Below are 13,514 nucleotides of genomic sequence, written 5' to 3'. Positions count from 1 at the left end.
CTTCAAGCAGTTAAGTAGCTAATTAGTCGTGACTTAAAGGTCTCAATCCATCATCTCCCCGATCATCCACCATCCTGACAAGAGAAAAAATGTAGCTATTTTCCCAACAGGGAAACCATATGGAGATTTCAAGCATCTTGAATGTTTTCCTCATTGGACCTTATGCTGTTGAGATTTTTGTCGTTTAATTTCTCATGCCTTCTAACTCATCAGAGACCTTACCTCTTGTTCTTTCACTTTCTCTAAAACTATCACATTTCTTCATTTTTCCCAGAACCTGAAACATTAGCATTTTTACCATATATACCCCTGAGCATCTATCACATTTGTTGTATTTCTTTCAACTTTCCAGAATCCATAATGTTTTACTTTTGTAAAATGAAACATTTTCAGTAGAAACATTTTCCAACTCAGACAGTAACTATTTTGCTTGTTTTATTATGAATACCACAGCCAGAAATTTCTGATTGTGTCTGGCAAATTTAGGGAGCAACAGTAATGTTTTGAGTATATCCTGACAAACTGAAATTTTCAACAAGTGGCGATGAATTGAGTCGAGCTATACAGAGATGACTTAAATCATTGGGAAGTCTTGAGAAGGTAGATATTACTGATTAGGCTTTGTCTTTAGAAAAGAACTTAAGAATCCAAAGCTTTGCACACAAAAACTAACTGCTATAAACTTGCTCATTATTTAAATTTTGAACTTTTATCGCTGGTAAAGGCTCAGTAAATCCAATATGTACTGTTGACGTACACAGACAATATTATTGTCACACGTTCAATTCTCTATCTTTTAATTAATAAATTCACTTATATTTACTTCCTTTTAAAGATGGAAGAAACCTTCTGAGACAAAGGTTTTCTAGTTGTAATATTATCAGAGATTTGCTTAGGCTATAGAGAATTAGTACTCATCCATCAGAACAACTTATACACTCAAAACTGAAGTATCTAGTGTCCATCTCAAAATCCTGATAGCTGAGTTTATACTATTCCCACTTTCAAGATCAAGTTACTTGAAATCAGACACAGAGTAAAATGTTGGGAAGTGGCACATAAGGAATAGATGGATCAAGGATAATCCCTGGGGTCTCCCGAGGTGATTGAATTTGAGATGGAATGAGAAGCCACTGAGAGAAATTCTCTTACTGTAATGAGATCAGCAGGAATGAAAACAAACAAGGACATCGTCAACAATTTAGATAACAGAAAGGAAAAAAAAGAGATATTTGGCAAGATGGTCTGATTGACCACTTGGAAAGTGCAGCAGAAGTAAGGAAGGAATGTGGTGTAGTTCTAGTGAGTGTTGTACGTGATATTTGTCTGGATTATTTTGATAATACATTCCAGATAATTGTGAAGAAAAGGAAAGTATAAATAAGGCAATAGTTAGTAAATACAGAAGAATCAAGTCTAGATTTCTCAATTAGACACAGATCCTTTTCTAGAAACAAATCAGGTTCCATATTTACACTGATGACACTAAGTTCTATATCACCAGTCCCTTGACCCACCTCTGTACCCCCTTGATGTTGCCTATTTGTTACAATACCACTTTAACATTCAGAACTGGATAAAAAAACTCCTACAACTGAATATCGCAAATATCAAAGCCCAGAAAAAACTCTATTCCTGAGCCACCAACTCAATCAGTCTCCATGGGAACAGAAGGTGAACCAGACTTTTGCAATCTGTGGTCATTTTAACCTGGAGTTGCCCATTAATGTTCCTTACCCAGACCACTTACTTCTATCACTATATCATTGCCCAACTGAATTCCTGCCTCAGTCCATTAGCTGCTGTAGTTTTGTTTGAGGCATTGGACTGAACTATCCCAATACACCTCTGGATGCCCCCCATCTTTCATCCAACAAGTAGCTCCAGAATTCTGCTACAGTCCCCATCCCTATATAACTCTAGTCCCCATTTCATTGTGACCATTGTTCTCATTGAACAATATTGGCTCCTGGAACAATGACATTTCAATTTTAAGATTGTGATCCTTGTTTTCAAATCCCTCCAAGGGATTCCCTCGATAAACCTTGACAGTCATCTACCACTCTTTCCTCCTTTTAAGATACTCTTTAAAAACCACCGCTTTGATGAAGTTTTCCATCATCAACTGAACACCTTATTTGATTCTATGTCAGATTTTGATGATAAAACTCTTATGCACTCCTTTGGGTAATTTTACCAGATTAAAGACACTGTTGAAATGCAAGTTGTTTTCAGGTATTTTGTGAAGGGAATTGGACATGACAGATTAGAAAGGAAGGGGGATGATGCCATTGAGATTGAATATCACTTTGAGATCAAGGCAGTGTTTGATCAAGTGTAGAGCCAAGGATCTATATCAAAGATGAAATTAATGGGAAATGAAAGAAAATAAAAGCCCACTGTCTTGACCCTTCAAATATGTGCTTGTAAAGGAAGATGGCCATGATTGCCAGTCATTGCTGCATCCAAAGATTTCTGCAGGAGTTCTTCAAGAAAAGGCTCTAGGTTCAACTATCCTCAGTTCTTTCTTCAATGAAATTCTTCCTGTTATAAAGTCAGGAGTGAGACCATTCACTGATGATTAATTCCATCATATTAAATTCCATTCAAAACTCTCCTCCAAATGAAGCAGTACAAGTTAGTCTCTGATAGCATCTACAGGACATCCTGACTCATAATGACAGGAAACACTGATGCCTCATAAATATTACATAATGTTGAAGAAATGAGATTAGTGACTAATCCACTACCAACAATTCGAAGCCATTATTGACCAGAAGTTGTCTTATTAAGGCTGTGGCTAAAAGAATAAGGAAGAGTTTAGATTCTCTATAATGAGTGACTCATCTTCTGGCTTCTCAAAGCCTTTCCACCATCTGCACATGTCAAGTCAGAGGTTCTGTCCACGGACCTTAATGGATGCAGCCGCAATGTCACTCAAACATTTTAGCACCTATAACATCTGTAATCTATATTTCTTGCACTGGCATGCCAAATCTCTACACCATATATGATGTCTCAATTATTCTTTTGTTTTAGGTTTTTCTTTTGTTGTACATGTTCTATTTCATAACCCTTTTTTTGTGGTTAGCTATTTGATTGATTTTCTGAATCTGTGGCCCAATTTTGTATATATTTCTGAAAGTAACCTATTGTGTGACAGATAAAACATTCACTTTGTACAGTTGGATGCTATCTGTGCCCATGAAGTTTCTCTGCTATACAGTGCAGACTGTCTGTCTGGTGCCTGTCACAATAACTGTGCTGGTTTCTCAAGTATCATTTGTGGTTTTTCTACATTAAGAATTGAATGGAGTCTGCTGATCTCTTGTACCAAGGCTGTTCTACTCCTCTTAGGATCAATCTACCTTGCTTACAGAACTCTGATTCACTCACCATCTGAGCAACTTCCTTTCAAGTCAGACCTGTTTTAGTCTGTAATAAATCTGACACAGACTCATCACCCATTCTGACACGAATTCTGACTATTATGAATTATCAGTTGAAGTCACTACAATTGGTTTTTCTCCAATAATCTGTACAGATCTTTAACAAAACAATTCATAGATTCTCCAGGGTACTAATCTCTTCTGTTAAATTTCAGTCTTTCAAGCATTTTATCAGTGCTGGGGTGAATTAACTTAAAAGCTTTTTAAGTACCTGTTCAAAGTCCTATTACTTGTTTTACTCCTTGGTGAGCTGCCATGCCATCAGCTATGCTTCCAAATCCAGACTGAAGTGTGTTTCGTTGTTCAGCCTCTCATTTAATGTTGATTCTCTACCTCAGAAATCGGTTTGTCCAAGATATCTAACTCTGTTCTATTCGGCCTGCTTCTGAGATCCGTTATTTCTTTCAATATTATTATTCATAAAATGTCTTTCTAATGTGGTTGTATATTTTCCTTGCTTAAAATACTTTTTACATTAGAGTAGGAGCTTAACTGAAGGGTTTTCCCATGTTTGGCCATCAAAAAGGAAGATTCAAACCTTTTGCAGCAAAAATGAAGATTCCCACATTTGGCAGGTAAAATGGAGCATTCCAATCTTTCCCATGGCTTCACTGTATGCATCCCAGTGTTCACATCTTTAATAAACAATTCTCGCTTATTAAGTTTCTTCTGACAAATTCCATTGACGATACAAATAAATGATTTTTTGCCTTTATTGAGGCTCTAATGAATAATCCCTATTTTTGATGCAGACTGAATCTTCAAACTTTTTCTGTATGCATGAGGTTTTTACTCACACAGCCTTCAATGTCTGTTCACTCACTACTAAACTCCCAACTTGGGACACTTTCCACAGAGACCATCTGTGATGCAGCCTGTTTCTGCTTTGGAGTTACTAATTTTCTTTATCCAGGCATTGCTAATTCTTGTGTTGCCTTTTACCAGGCTTGAAATGCTTTTCCCATTCACTCTTATATTTATCCTTGTCAAGAATTACCATGAGGGCTTCGTTGTAAATCTTCAGCTTTTCACCATTGCTAATCGTACTGTATGAGTCAGTGACTTAAAGGTGAGTCTGAAGATCTCACATTTCTGCTCATTAAGCAGTCAAATCAGATCTCCACTATTGCTTACCATGATGTACTCACTATTCTGTATGAGTTGCTGCTTATGATGAAGACTCCTGCCAACGTTCTCTTTAATTTTAAGAAGCTACAGGCCTGCTTTGTCTATGTGGCAGAGGAATGTACTTCCTGGTCTAAGAAGACTTTCTTGTGGTTAACAAGATATAGTTGATTGCATTTTACGAAGTAATTACAAGTTATAGTGACGTGATAAACTCTGTTACATTGACTTTGAGAAGAACGGATGTTAGGACTTATTCCTTTGAGGTCCTGAACTTTTCAGCCCACAGCTTCATAGGATGCCATGCGTAATGCTTCTGTCATTCCTCAATATTAACCTTCTCTGATCCATATACAACAAAATCTACCATTACCACAACTAGTGCACTGTAGGTGTACAATACACAAGTAGTGCAGCAACTCTTCAAACTAATTTCACAAGTATTGCTTTCCTCTGAAACCTCTGCTCGAAAACAATGCTTTGAGAGCATGAATTTCACAAACCCATTAATTTTCAGACCTTAGAGCTGCTGGTGTTATCCTGGAGGTGGCCACCACTTCCATAGTGGGAAAGGTGGGCTTCAATCTCTGTACAAAGCCTTCTGTTACATTTCAGCAGAAATCCTCCATACTCCTTGCCAGTGGCAGAAAGCTGTCTTAGTACTTCCTCATGTACCAAACACGTTGGTGTGAATCCTCATTAACATTCTCTTGTAGACCACCTCACTGAAATTCTCATCTGATTCCTCGTTAGCTAGTCTTGTCTGGGACTTTGATGTCCAGTGATCTGGCACATATTCTACCTTTTCCCCTGGCATGGTTATAGTTCACTCCTGCCCAATGGCTCAATTTTGCTCATTTCAACCCCAGTGTATCCTCCTAAGGTATGTGCAGTGCCACTGTCTGAACTGCTTGCTTTAAGTACCAGATCAAGCAAATTTCTTCTCAGCATATCGTCGTTGCTCTGTCTTGTCCTTCCTGTGTCATAGTATCTAGCAAGCCACAGTTCTTGGATGTCTGACAGCATGAATTCAGCACTGGTGTGTTGAGGCGATGGTCACATGATCAGCAGCTTACACTTCATGCTAGAGAGCAGGATTTTGCAACAACACCAGTTGCAACAGAATCTGTCACCGTCAATGTTATGATACACAGCACCTTCTCATCCAAAGGGCTTAGGAGGTGTTGGGGTGCCCATTAGTTGTTTGCTGTTCCCTTTGATTATATGCCACATTATCTTTGAAGAGTGTGCGATTATCAAAATTTGTGTTACACTCTGCCTGGTTGTTAACATACATGAATAGCTGGAGATTTGTGGGTGCAATGAGAAGGGGGTGTGAGGCTGTTACCATTGGAAAGAATATACAGGTGAAGAGCAATTTGTGAATGTTAGGCCAAACCTGTGATTGCTGGGGACTGCTGATAGTTGAGTGATGGGTGTTTGGTGCATTAAGTGATGTGGAGGTTGGTATGAGATGCTCTTTAAAGATGTACTCATTGACCTCGACCACCTGTGCAAGGCTACCAGAATCTTTCCAGCCCTTGAAAAATATGGACAATAGAGAGAAAGTTGGGAAAATCATGAGGGTTGGCTAGTGAGGAGCTTCTTTACATGGAGAGCAAAAAATCCCATTTTCCAACCAAGTTTTGAACGGTGTTATGATACTGTTGCTTTAAGAGGCGTATCTTGACCTGATTTTTTTTATGAAGAAAGGTTGATACAGAGGCGCTGAGCAGTCTGCTTAAAAACCAGTAAAGTAAATAAAGAGGCCTTGGGTGTGTTTTTTTTTAAGTTGGAACAATAGAAGCAGCCTGAATGGGTAAGGTCAAGAACCAGGATTTTCTTTCGGTTTTAGCCTTCAGTAGCAGTTGCTAGGGCCTTGAAATTGGATATGGATGTTTGCATTCTTCTCTCTGTTACAACTAAAAGCTGGGGCTCTCTTCCTGCTGCTCGAATTACAGATGAGGCAATTTTTTTTTAACTGAATTTGCCTTTGCTAAGGGTGTGTTTATCGGATGTGACAATATAGGAGCAATTAATTAGTAGTAGCTAATACATATATTGTTTTGTTAAGCATTTTGATTGAGATAGAATGAAGCCAATTCTTTTATTTTTACTTTGTCTGCATTTTAACTGTAGTGTATGAAGAGTTTGTTTTGCTTCAAGTCTGGTAGTTTGACCAATCAAATTGCATTTGGAACACAACACCTTACACTTACCTTTAAAATAAGAAAAGGTTATGATTTAGATTACCGCCTTTAATATACTTTGAGTGAGTTTGGTCTGGTGAGCTGAAATATTCATTAGTGAGTGATGAGAGGCCTATTTATATGTATTAGTCTACATGAACATTTCATTATTACATAATCCCACCTCATTAATATGCATGCTGACATCCTCTGAATGGAAAACAGATGCTGACAATTTGCGACATGAAAGTCAAAGGGACTCCAGCTCACTGCTTGATTCTCCAGACCTCCTCCTTAGACAAGTTACCAACATCTTGGAATACCTCCATGGCAGCAACTATAGAGTCATGGAGTTGGACAGCATGGAAACAGATCCTTCAGTCTAAATCATCCATAATGACACAGTACCCTAAATTAATCTAGTTACATTTGCCAGCATTTGGCCCATATACCTCTAAATCCTAGATAACAAGGTGTACAGCTGGATGAACACAGCAGGCCAGACAGCATCAGAGGAGCAGGAAAGCTGACGTTTCAGGTCTAGACCCCTCTAAACCCTTCCTATTCATGCATCCATCCAGATGCTTTTAAAATGTTGTAATTGTACAAAACTCCATCACTTTCACTTCATCACCACATGCAACTCCTATCCACAGAGCTTGGCATCTGACATGTCCAGCCTCACTGTATTATTATGCACTTTCCTGATCCACTTACAGTATGGTACTGCACTTCAAAGCACACCATCCCCTTTCATTGAAAGGTTGCTGTGAGGGCACTTTGCACAAGGTCAGGAAACCATCTCATGGATTGGACCAATGTGTGTCTCCATGATCATCACTTGCTCTTTTTGATGCTCACTTGTTTTGTGCTTGCCAAGAAAAAGTCCTCTTTTACTCCTGGGCCTCTGTTTATTTAGCTTCTACTTCAGCTAATTTCATTACGGACAATTAGCAAAAGCTTCCTGCTAATGAGTGTAGCCACCTTAAAGAATTGGAGATCCTCAAGAATATGTGCTAGCCTCACATGCTGCCTGGCCAATGCTTAGCTCAACATTGCATTCTTTGAAAAGCGACTGTGCAAAAGTTTGTGTGCTGATGTCTAAACAGGGTCTAGCCTGAGTAGGTCAGGAATCATGGCTTTTAAGCTCAAATGGGAAAGCAGAACAATTTTCTCCCATTGTCTTTCTCTGTTTCCTCAAACTATTAAGATAATAGATGTGCATTCATAATTTTTATAGGCCTCCAGTGCTTTACAACTTAATATTTTGGTCTGTGTTGTCACTGTAGCACAGAGATTAGCAAGGATCAAGGCTTGATTCTTAGTTCATTGGTCTGAACTATTTGCTCCTTATCCAAAGCAAAGAGATATCATGATTAGCCCAGTGCATCTACAGTAAGGCAAAATGAAAATCAAAAATAGCATACATTCCTATTTTGCTGTTCATTGAAAGTGACACATTTTCAGGTCTATGGAAAACGGCCAACGGAGTGAAAATAGTTGGATAACTCTTTCAAAGAGGAAGGAAATGATCTCCTTTTTGTGTTGTAAAAGATAATGAGAGGCATAGATAGTGTGAATAGTCTGAGACTTTTTCCCAGGGCGGAAATGATTATTACGAGGGTCATAATTTTAAGGTGATTGGAGGAAAGTACAGGGGAGATGTCAGAGGTAGGTTCTTCACACAGAGTGGTGGGCGTGTGGAATGCACTGCCGGCAGTGGTAGTGGAGTCAGATACATTAGGGACATTTAAGTGACTCTTGGATAGGCACATGGAGGATAGTAAAATGTAAGGTATGCAGGATAGATTGACCTTAGTAGGACAATAGGTTGGCACAACATTGTGGGACGAAGGGCCTGTATGGTGCTGTACTGTTCTATGTTCTTTGTTTTTTGTTCTAAAAGTATTTGTACAGAGTGGGTTAATGAAGATAAGGTAGCTGATGTAATGTATCTGGACTTTCAAAAGCTGTTTAACATATTACAATGTCATAGAATCTCTACAGTGTGGAGCGAGGCCATTCAGCTCATCAAGTCTACACCGACCCTCCAAAGAGCATCCCAGTTATTCCACATATTACCATGGCTAATCTTCCCCTGGACACTATGAACAATTTAACATGGCCAATCCACCTAAACTGCACACCTTTGGACTGTGGGAGGAAACCAGGGCACCCAGAGAAAGCCTACTCAGACACCGGGAGAACTTGGAAACTCCACTCAGAAAGTCACCTGAAGCTGGAATTGAACCCGGATTCCTGGTGCTGGGAGGCCTCAGTGCTAACCACTGAGCCACCATGCCACCAATGTGATAGATTTGTTAGTACACTTGAAGGTCATGAATTTATTAGAGAATTGAAATTATAGTTACGCAGTTCTTTAAAAGACAGAAAGCAAATTTTAATGTTGAAAGCTGTTTTTCAGATTGTGCAGACGTTTACAGTGGATACCCCTGTTTAAGAATTAGGACAACTGGTCTTTTTGATTTATATTGATAATTTGGAGCTCAGTGTACAGAGTATAATTTCAATGTTACAGGTGACAATACAAGCCTTATTGTCCATTTTAAAAAAAACAACGTAACAACACTATAGTTTACAGCTATGTATTTTATGAACTCAATTTTAATTTTTACATAACTTCCCTGCTTATCCCCCAAAAGTTTCCTTGTCTTAAGAAGTGTTGCACCAATTCATAGAGTGATAGATGTGCTCAGTACGGAAACAGTCCCTTCAATCCAACTCGTCCATGCCAACCAGATACCCTCAAAAAATCTAGTCCCATTTGCCAGCCATTGGCCCATATCCCTCTCAACCCTTCCTGTAAAATACCCATCTGGATGCCTTTTAAAGGTTGTAATTGTACCAGCCACTTCCGCTGGCCAATCCTTCATTCCCTTCACCATCATGACAGATTACCTGAAGGTGCCGGGAATATGGTTTGGAGGGGCCGGGGCATGCACAAAATCTTGGGAGGAATGCATTGCCGAAGTGAAGCAGAAACTGATCTTTTGGGAGCACTGCTGCCTCTCCATTGTGGGTAAAAGCTTGATCATCAGGTGTGAGGCACTCTGTCTGTTGTTGTACATAGCACAGGTGTGGCCCATCCTCCAAAACTGTCCTGTTTAGTCACCCGAGCCATCTTCCATTTCATCTGAAAGCCTAAGATAGACTGGCTCTGCAGGAACCCAATGTACAAAACTCTGGGGCTGAAGAATGCACCTAACATTGCCACCTTTGTGTGCCGCATAAAGCTGTGAGTAGACCCTCGGTACGCAAACACCAAGTGTCACTATGTACTGAGGTTTTACCTGTCCCAGTATTGCGAAGTGTGGGAATGGCCTCAGCACCGCACAGCACTCCAAGTAGTTGGGCCATTCCATATCGCCTGTCCTTCATCGAAAAATTTGCAAAGAAAAACACCTTTGACCACCAGTCCATCAAGAAGTGGTCAGCACACAGCATCTTGAGATTCTGCAGGAAAAGGAGAAGGTGGATCTGTCGTATTGTTCCCTGGGCAGACTGTCAAAGTCATTTGGCAGAAGCCTCATCACCAGAACTTTCTAACAAGCACCAAGACATTGCTTGGCTGGTGGTGAGAAGGGCACTACCTGTTAGGTACTTTGTATATGCCTGGTCAGTCTGCGTCACCACATGCTGCCCTCGAAGTGGCTACAGGGGGTGTAGAGACTATCACACATCTTCTTCTGGAATGTCCCTTTGCAAAGGAAGTCTGGAGGAAAATGCAATGGTTTGTGTCGAGGTTCATCCCGAGCAGCTCCATGACGCATGATTCTGTGCTCCATGGTCTGTTCCCTGGGACACACACCAAGACAAACATCAGTTGGGACTGGAGGACCATCAACTCAGTGAAAGACGCTCATTGGTCTGCCTGAAAGTTGTTGATCTTGCAGAACAAGGAGCTGACCCCGACTAAGTGGTGCAAACTGGCACATTCCAAGTCCAGGACTATGTGCTGAGGCACGCACTAAAGCTTGGGGCAGCTGCGGGGAAAGAGAACTGTCTGAGGTCTTCCTGTTGAAGCTACATGGTGGTCCGTTCAGTTATTGGACCCTCCTAATGCCTCAAATATATGTAAATATTAGTGCTATATTTGTAAGAGAGGTCCCTGGTTTTCTGGATAGCGTTAAAGTCCAATGTTTTGTTTAATTACTTGATATGCAACAGTACAGAACTGAACTGCTTTTGTGACAATGTATGTATACAAAGATTTTTTATGAAAAAAGTATATTTTTGAAACAAAAATAAGTTAGCTTGCTCTCTCACCATGGATGCTGCCTGACCTGTTGTGATCTCCAGCATTTTTTGTTTTTAGTATAGATTCCAGCATCTGCAGTAATTTGCTCCATTATATATTTAACATTTGGCACAAGATATAAAAGGGAACTGTGGAGAATTCTTTTCAATTGGAGTGTTGGGATCTGGATGGCTTACTTGAAAGTGTGAGAGAAGCTGATTTGACAATAAACTTTCAAAAGGATTTGGACATGTATTTGGGCATGAGAAACCTGTAAGGTGAAAGACAAATGGTGTATATAGTACTTAGCACTACTTCTTTTACACAGCACATTGGACTGAATGGCCACTAAAGTGTTGTATGAATTTATGTTACTGGCACATACCCTGTAATGGAATTACTTAGTTTCATATATATATTTCAGTGAATAAAGAAATATTTTTAAGCAGTATCTTTCATAATGTTAATGTGTTTATGGCAAGCCAGTTCATTGCTGATTTTATTCAATTGAACTGTCCTGGTTGTCTTCCAAGACTTCCAGTTAGTAAGGTTGAAATACAGCTTGTCATAATGTTCTGTTAACCTGTCCTCAGAAGCATTCTTTTGATGAGCTCGGTGTCTTAACTCTCATACTGTCTGTCTTTCTCTCTTTCTCCTTTTTGTTTCTTTCAGCCTTGGAATTCTGTGAGGCTCCACCAGTGCTATGTGGTGGATATCAGACAGACATGTGTGATCCTTCCCAGCATGGATACCCAATGATAATAGGTTCTGATGTTGACACTGAGACAGAAGGAGCTGCATCTCCAGATCAAGCTTTAAGATTGTGGATGAGAGAAATCAAATCTGAACATAGCTCCTGTCTGTCAAGTCGTGCAAATTCAATGCTTTCTCTCACTGACACGGAACAAGAAAGAAAGTCTGATGCAGAAAATGGTAAGGAATAAAACTAAGCAGTTCTGTAAGATGCTGTTTTGCAATGACATGTATTCAATTGACATTAAATCAATTGTATATGCACGTTAAGAGTGGAGCTTTATTCAGTGGTATTGAAAGGCATGGATTAGTTTAACCTTGCAGAGTAGATCATTGCATGAATATTATGACAATAGGATTCATGCCCTGATGCAACTGCTGTGAGCTGACTCAGTTAGGACAGTGTGTTAATTCTGCTGATATATGTTATTTTCACAAATATTTTGTACATCCAAAGTTTGCGGTCCATTGAAGGTCTCTATGTTCTTGTTCTGTTTTATTTTCTCATCAGTTATAGAAATTCATGCACAACAGACCAAGTCCTCTGTCAAATTGTGTTCTATTATTCTGTTTGCAGAAGCACGAAATGTACTTTTTAACAGCATGTTTGTGAGCAATTGAGTTGCTCGGGTCTTGATTGCGAGTATAGCACATCACTCGTAGGATCTAAGTTTATTTAAAAGGAAAATGTTCATCATTGGTTTCAAAGGATATTGAAATTTAGAGTGGCATTTGAGCTGCTTATGAAAACATAAAGATGGAAGGAGCTGAATACCTCAGAATCATTGTATGTAATGACTTGTTTTCAGTGCATCGTACTTTTCTTATGAGAAAGTTATTGGAGGAATGTGGAATAAATCTGGTGAAAGTTTCATAAAAGTTGGATGGACAGGTACACACTTAACTATATATACAAAAGTATTGATTTTAGGAAATAGCCATGTGCTTGACAGTGAATTAAAATCAATGTTAAAAGGTGAATATTGAAATGTACAATTGGATATCCACTCATTGAAAGAATCAGTTGGCAAAATGAATTCTCCAGCATTGCCAATTGAATGCCAGATTATTTTAAGATATTTTTGCAAAACGTACAGAAGGGGAAACCAGGCAGCCATGTAGTCAAAATTGCGCGGGGAGACTTATCTACAGACTGTTATTGTTGTCTTGGAAGTTCTGATTTAACAGGAATATTAATTAATTTAACTTAATTAAACCACTTATCAGACCGGTCCAGCTGTCTATTTTGCAACCCATCATGTCCCACTCTGCTCCCTCCTCCCCTTTATGATATAGTCTGTACTTCTTACCATTTACTAGAGTGATAGGGGCTATTTCTTCAGTGGTCTTGTGGTTTCCTTCCTCCACGCAGCTATTACTTGGTGGCATTTTGGATGGGACACCGACGAGATTTTATTGTTGAAGATGGGGAGTTTAAGTCTTTACTGACGGAAGCTTCTGAGTGTGGAGCAGTTATCTGCTCCTGTGCCTTGACCTTCAGCTGCACCATGACCATCCCAAGTTAAGATTGGATCCAGAGTTTTAAATTTGGTGGTGCATCTGCAAAGGAATTTTCCACCTTGGCTCTGGGTGTGCCTGAGATCAAGTGCCATTGAACTAAATGATTTTACAGCACATTATAAAGATTCTCAATCATTTCCGTTGTTTTAAATTGAAGGGATGTCATTTGATTTTCTTCGGTGAAATACCAATGGCCGGAAACAAAAAGGACAAAGAGAC

The 13,514-nt window shown here is 39.4% G+C and overlaps 1 protein-coding gene across 2 annotated transcripts in view; it reads left to right on the top strand.

Moving 5' to 3' along the window:
• The window catches only part of LOC125484895 (teneurin-1-like), a 313,884-nt gene extending 301,569 nt beyond the window's left edge, over positions 1–12,315 (top strand). For both annotated transcript variants that reach the window (XM_048605477.1, XM_048605476.1), the window contains exon 3: positions 11,694–12,315. In XM_048605477.1, coding sequence (XP_048461434.1) covers positions 11,694–11,965 — 272 coding nt within the window. In that variant the 3' untranslated portion in view covers positions 11,966–12,315. The remainder of the gene's footprint in view (positions 1–11,693) is intronic.
• The last annotated feature ends 1,199 nt before the right edge of the window (positions 12,316–13,514 follow it).

Source organism: Rhincodon typus, chromosome 14 (genome assembly GCF_021869965.1).
Source record: "Rhincodon typus isolate 14 chromosome 14, sRhiTyp1.1, whole genome shotgun sequence".
NCBI lineage: Eukaryota > Metazoa > Chordata > Chondrichthyes > Orectolobiformes > Rhincodontidae > Rhincodon > Rhincodon typus.
The sequence above is the reverse complement of the archived record's forward strand: the minus strand, read 5'-3'. Positions and strand labels throughout refer to the sequence as shown.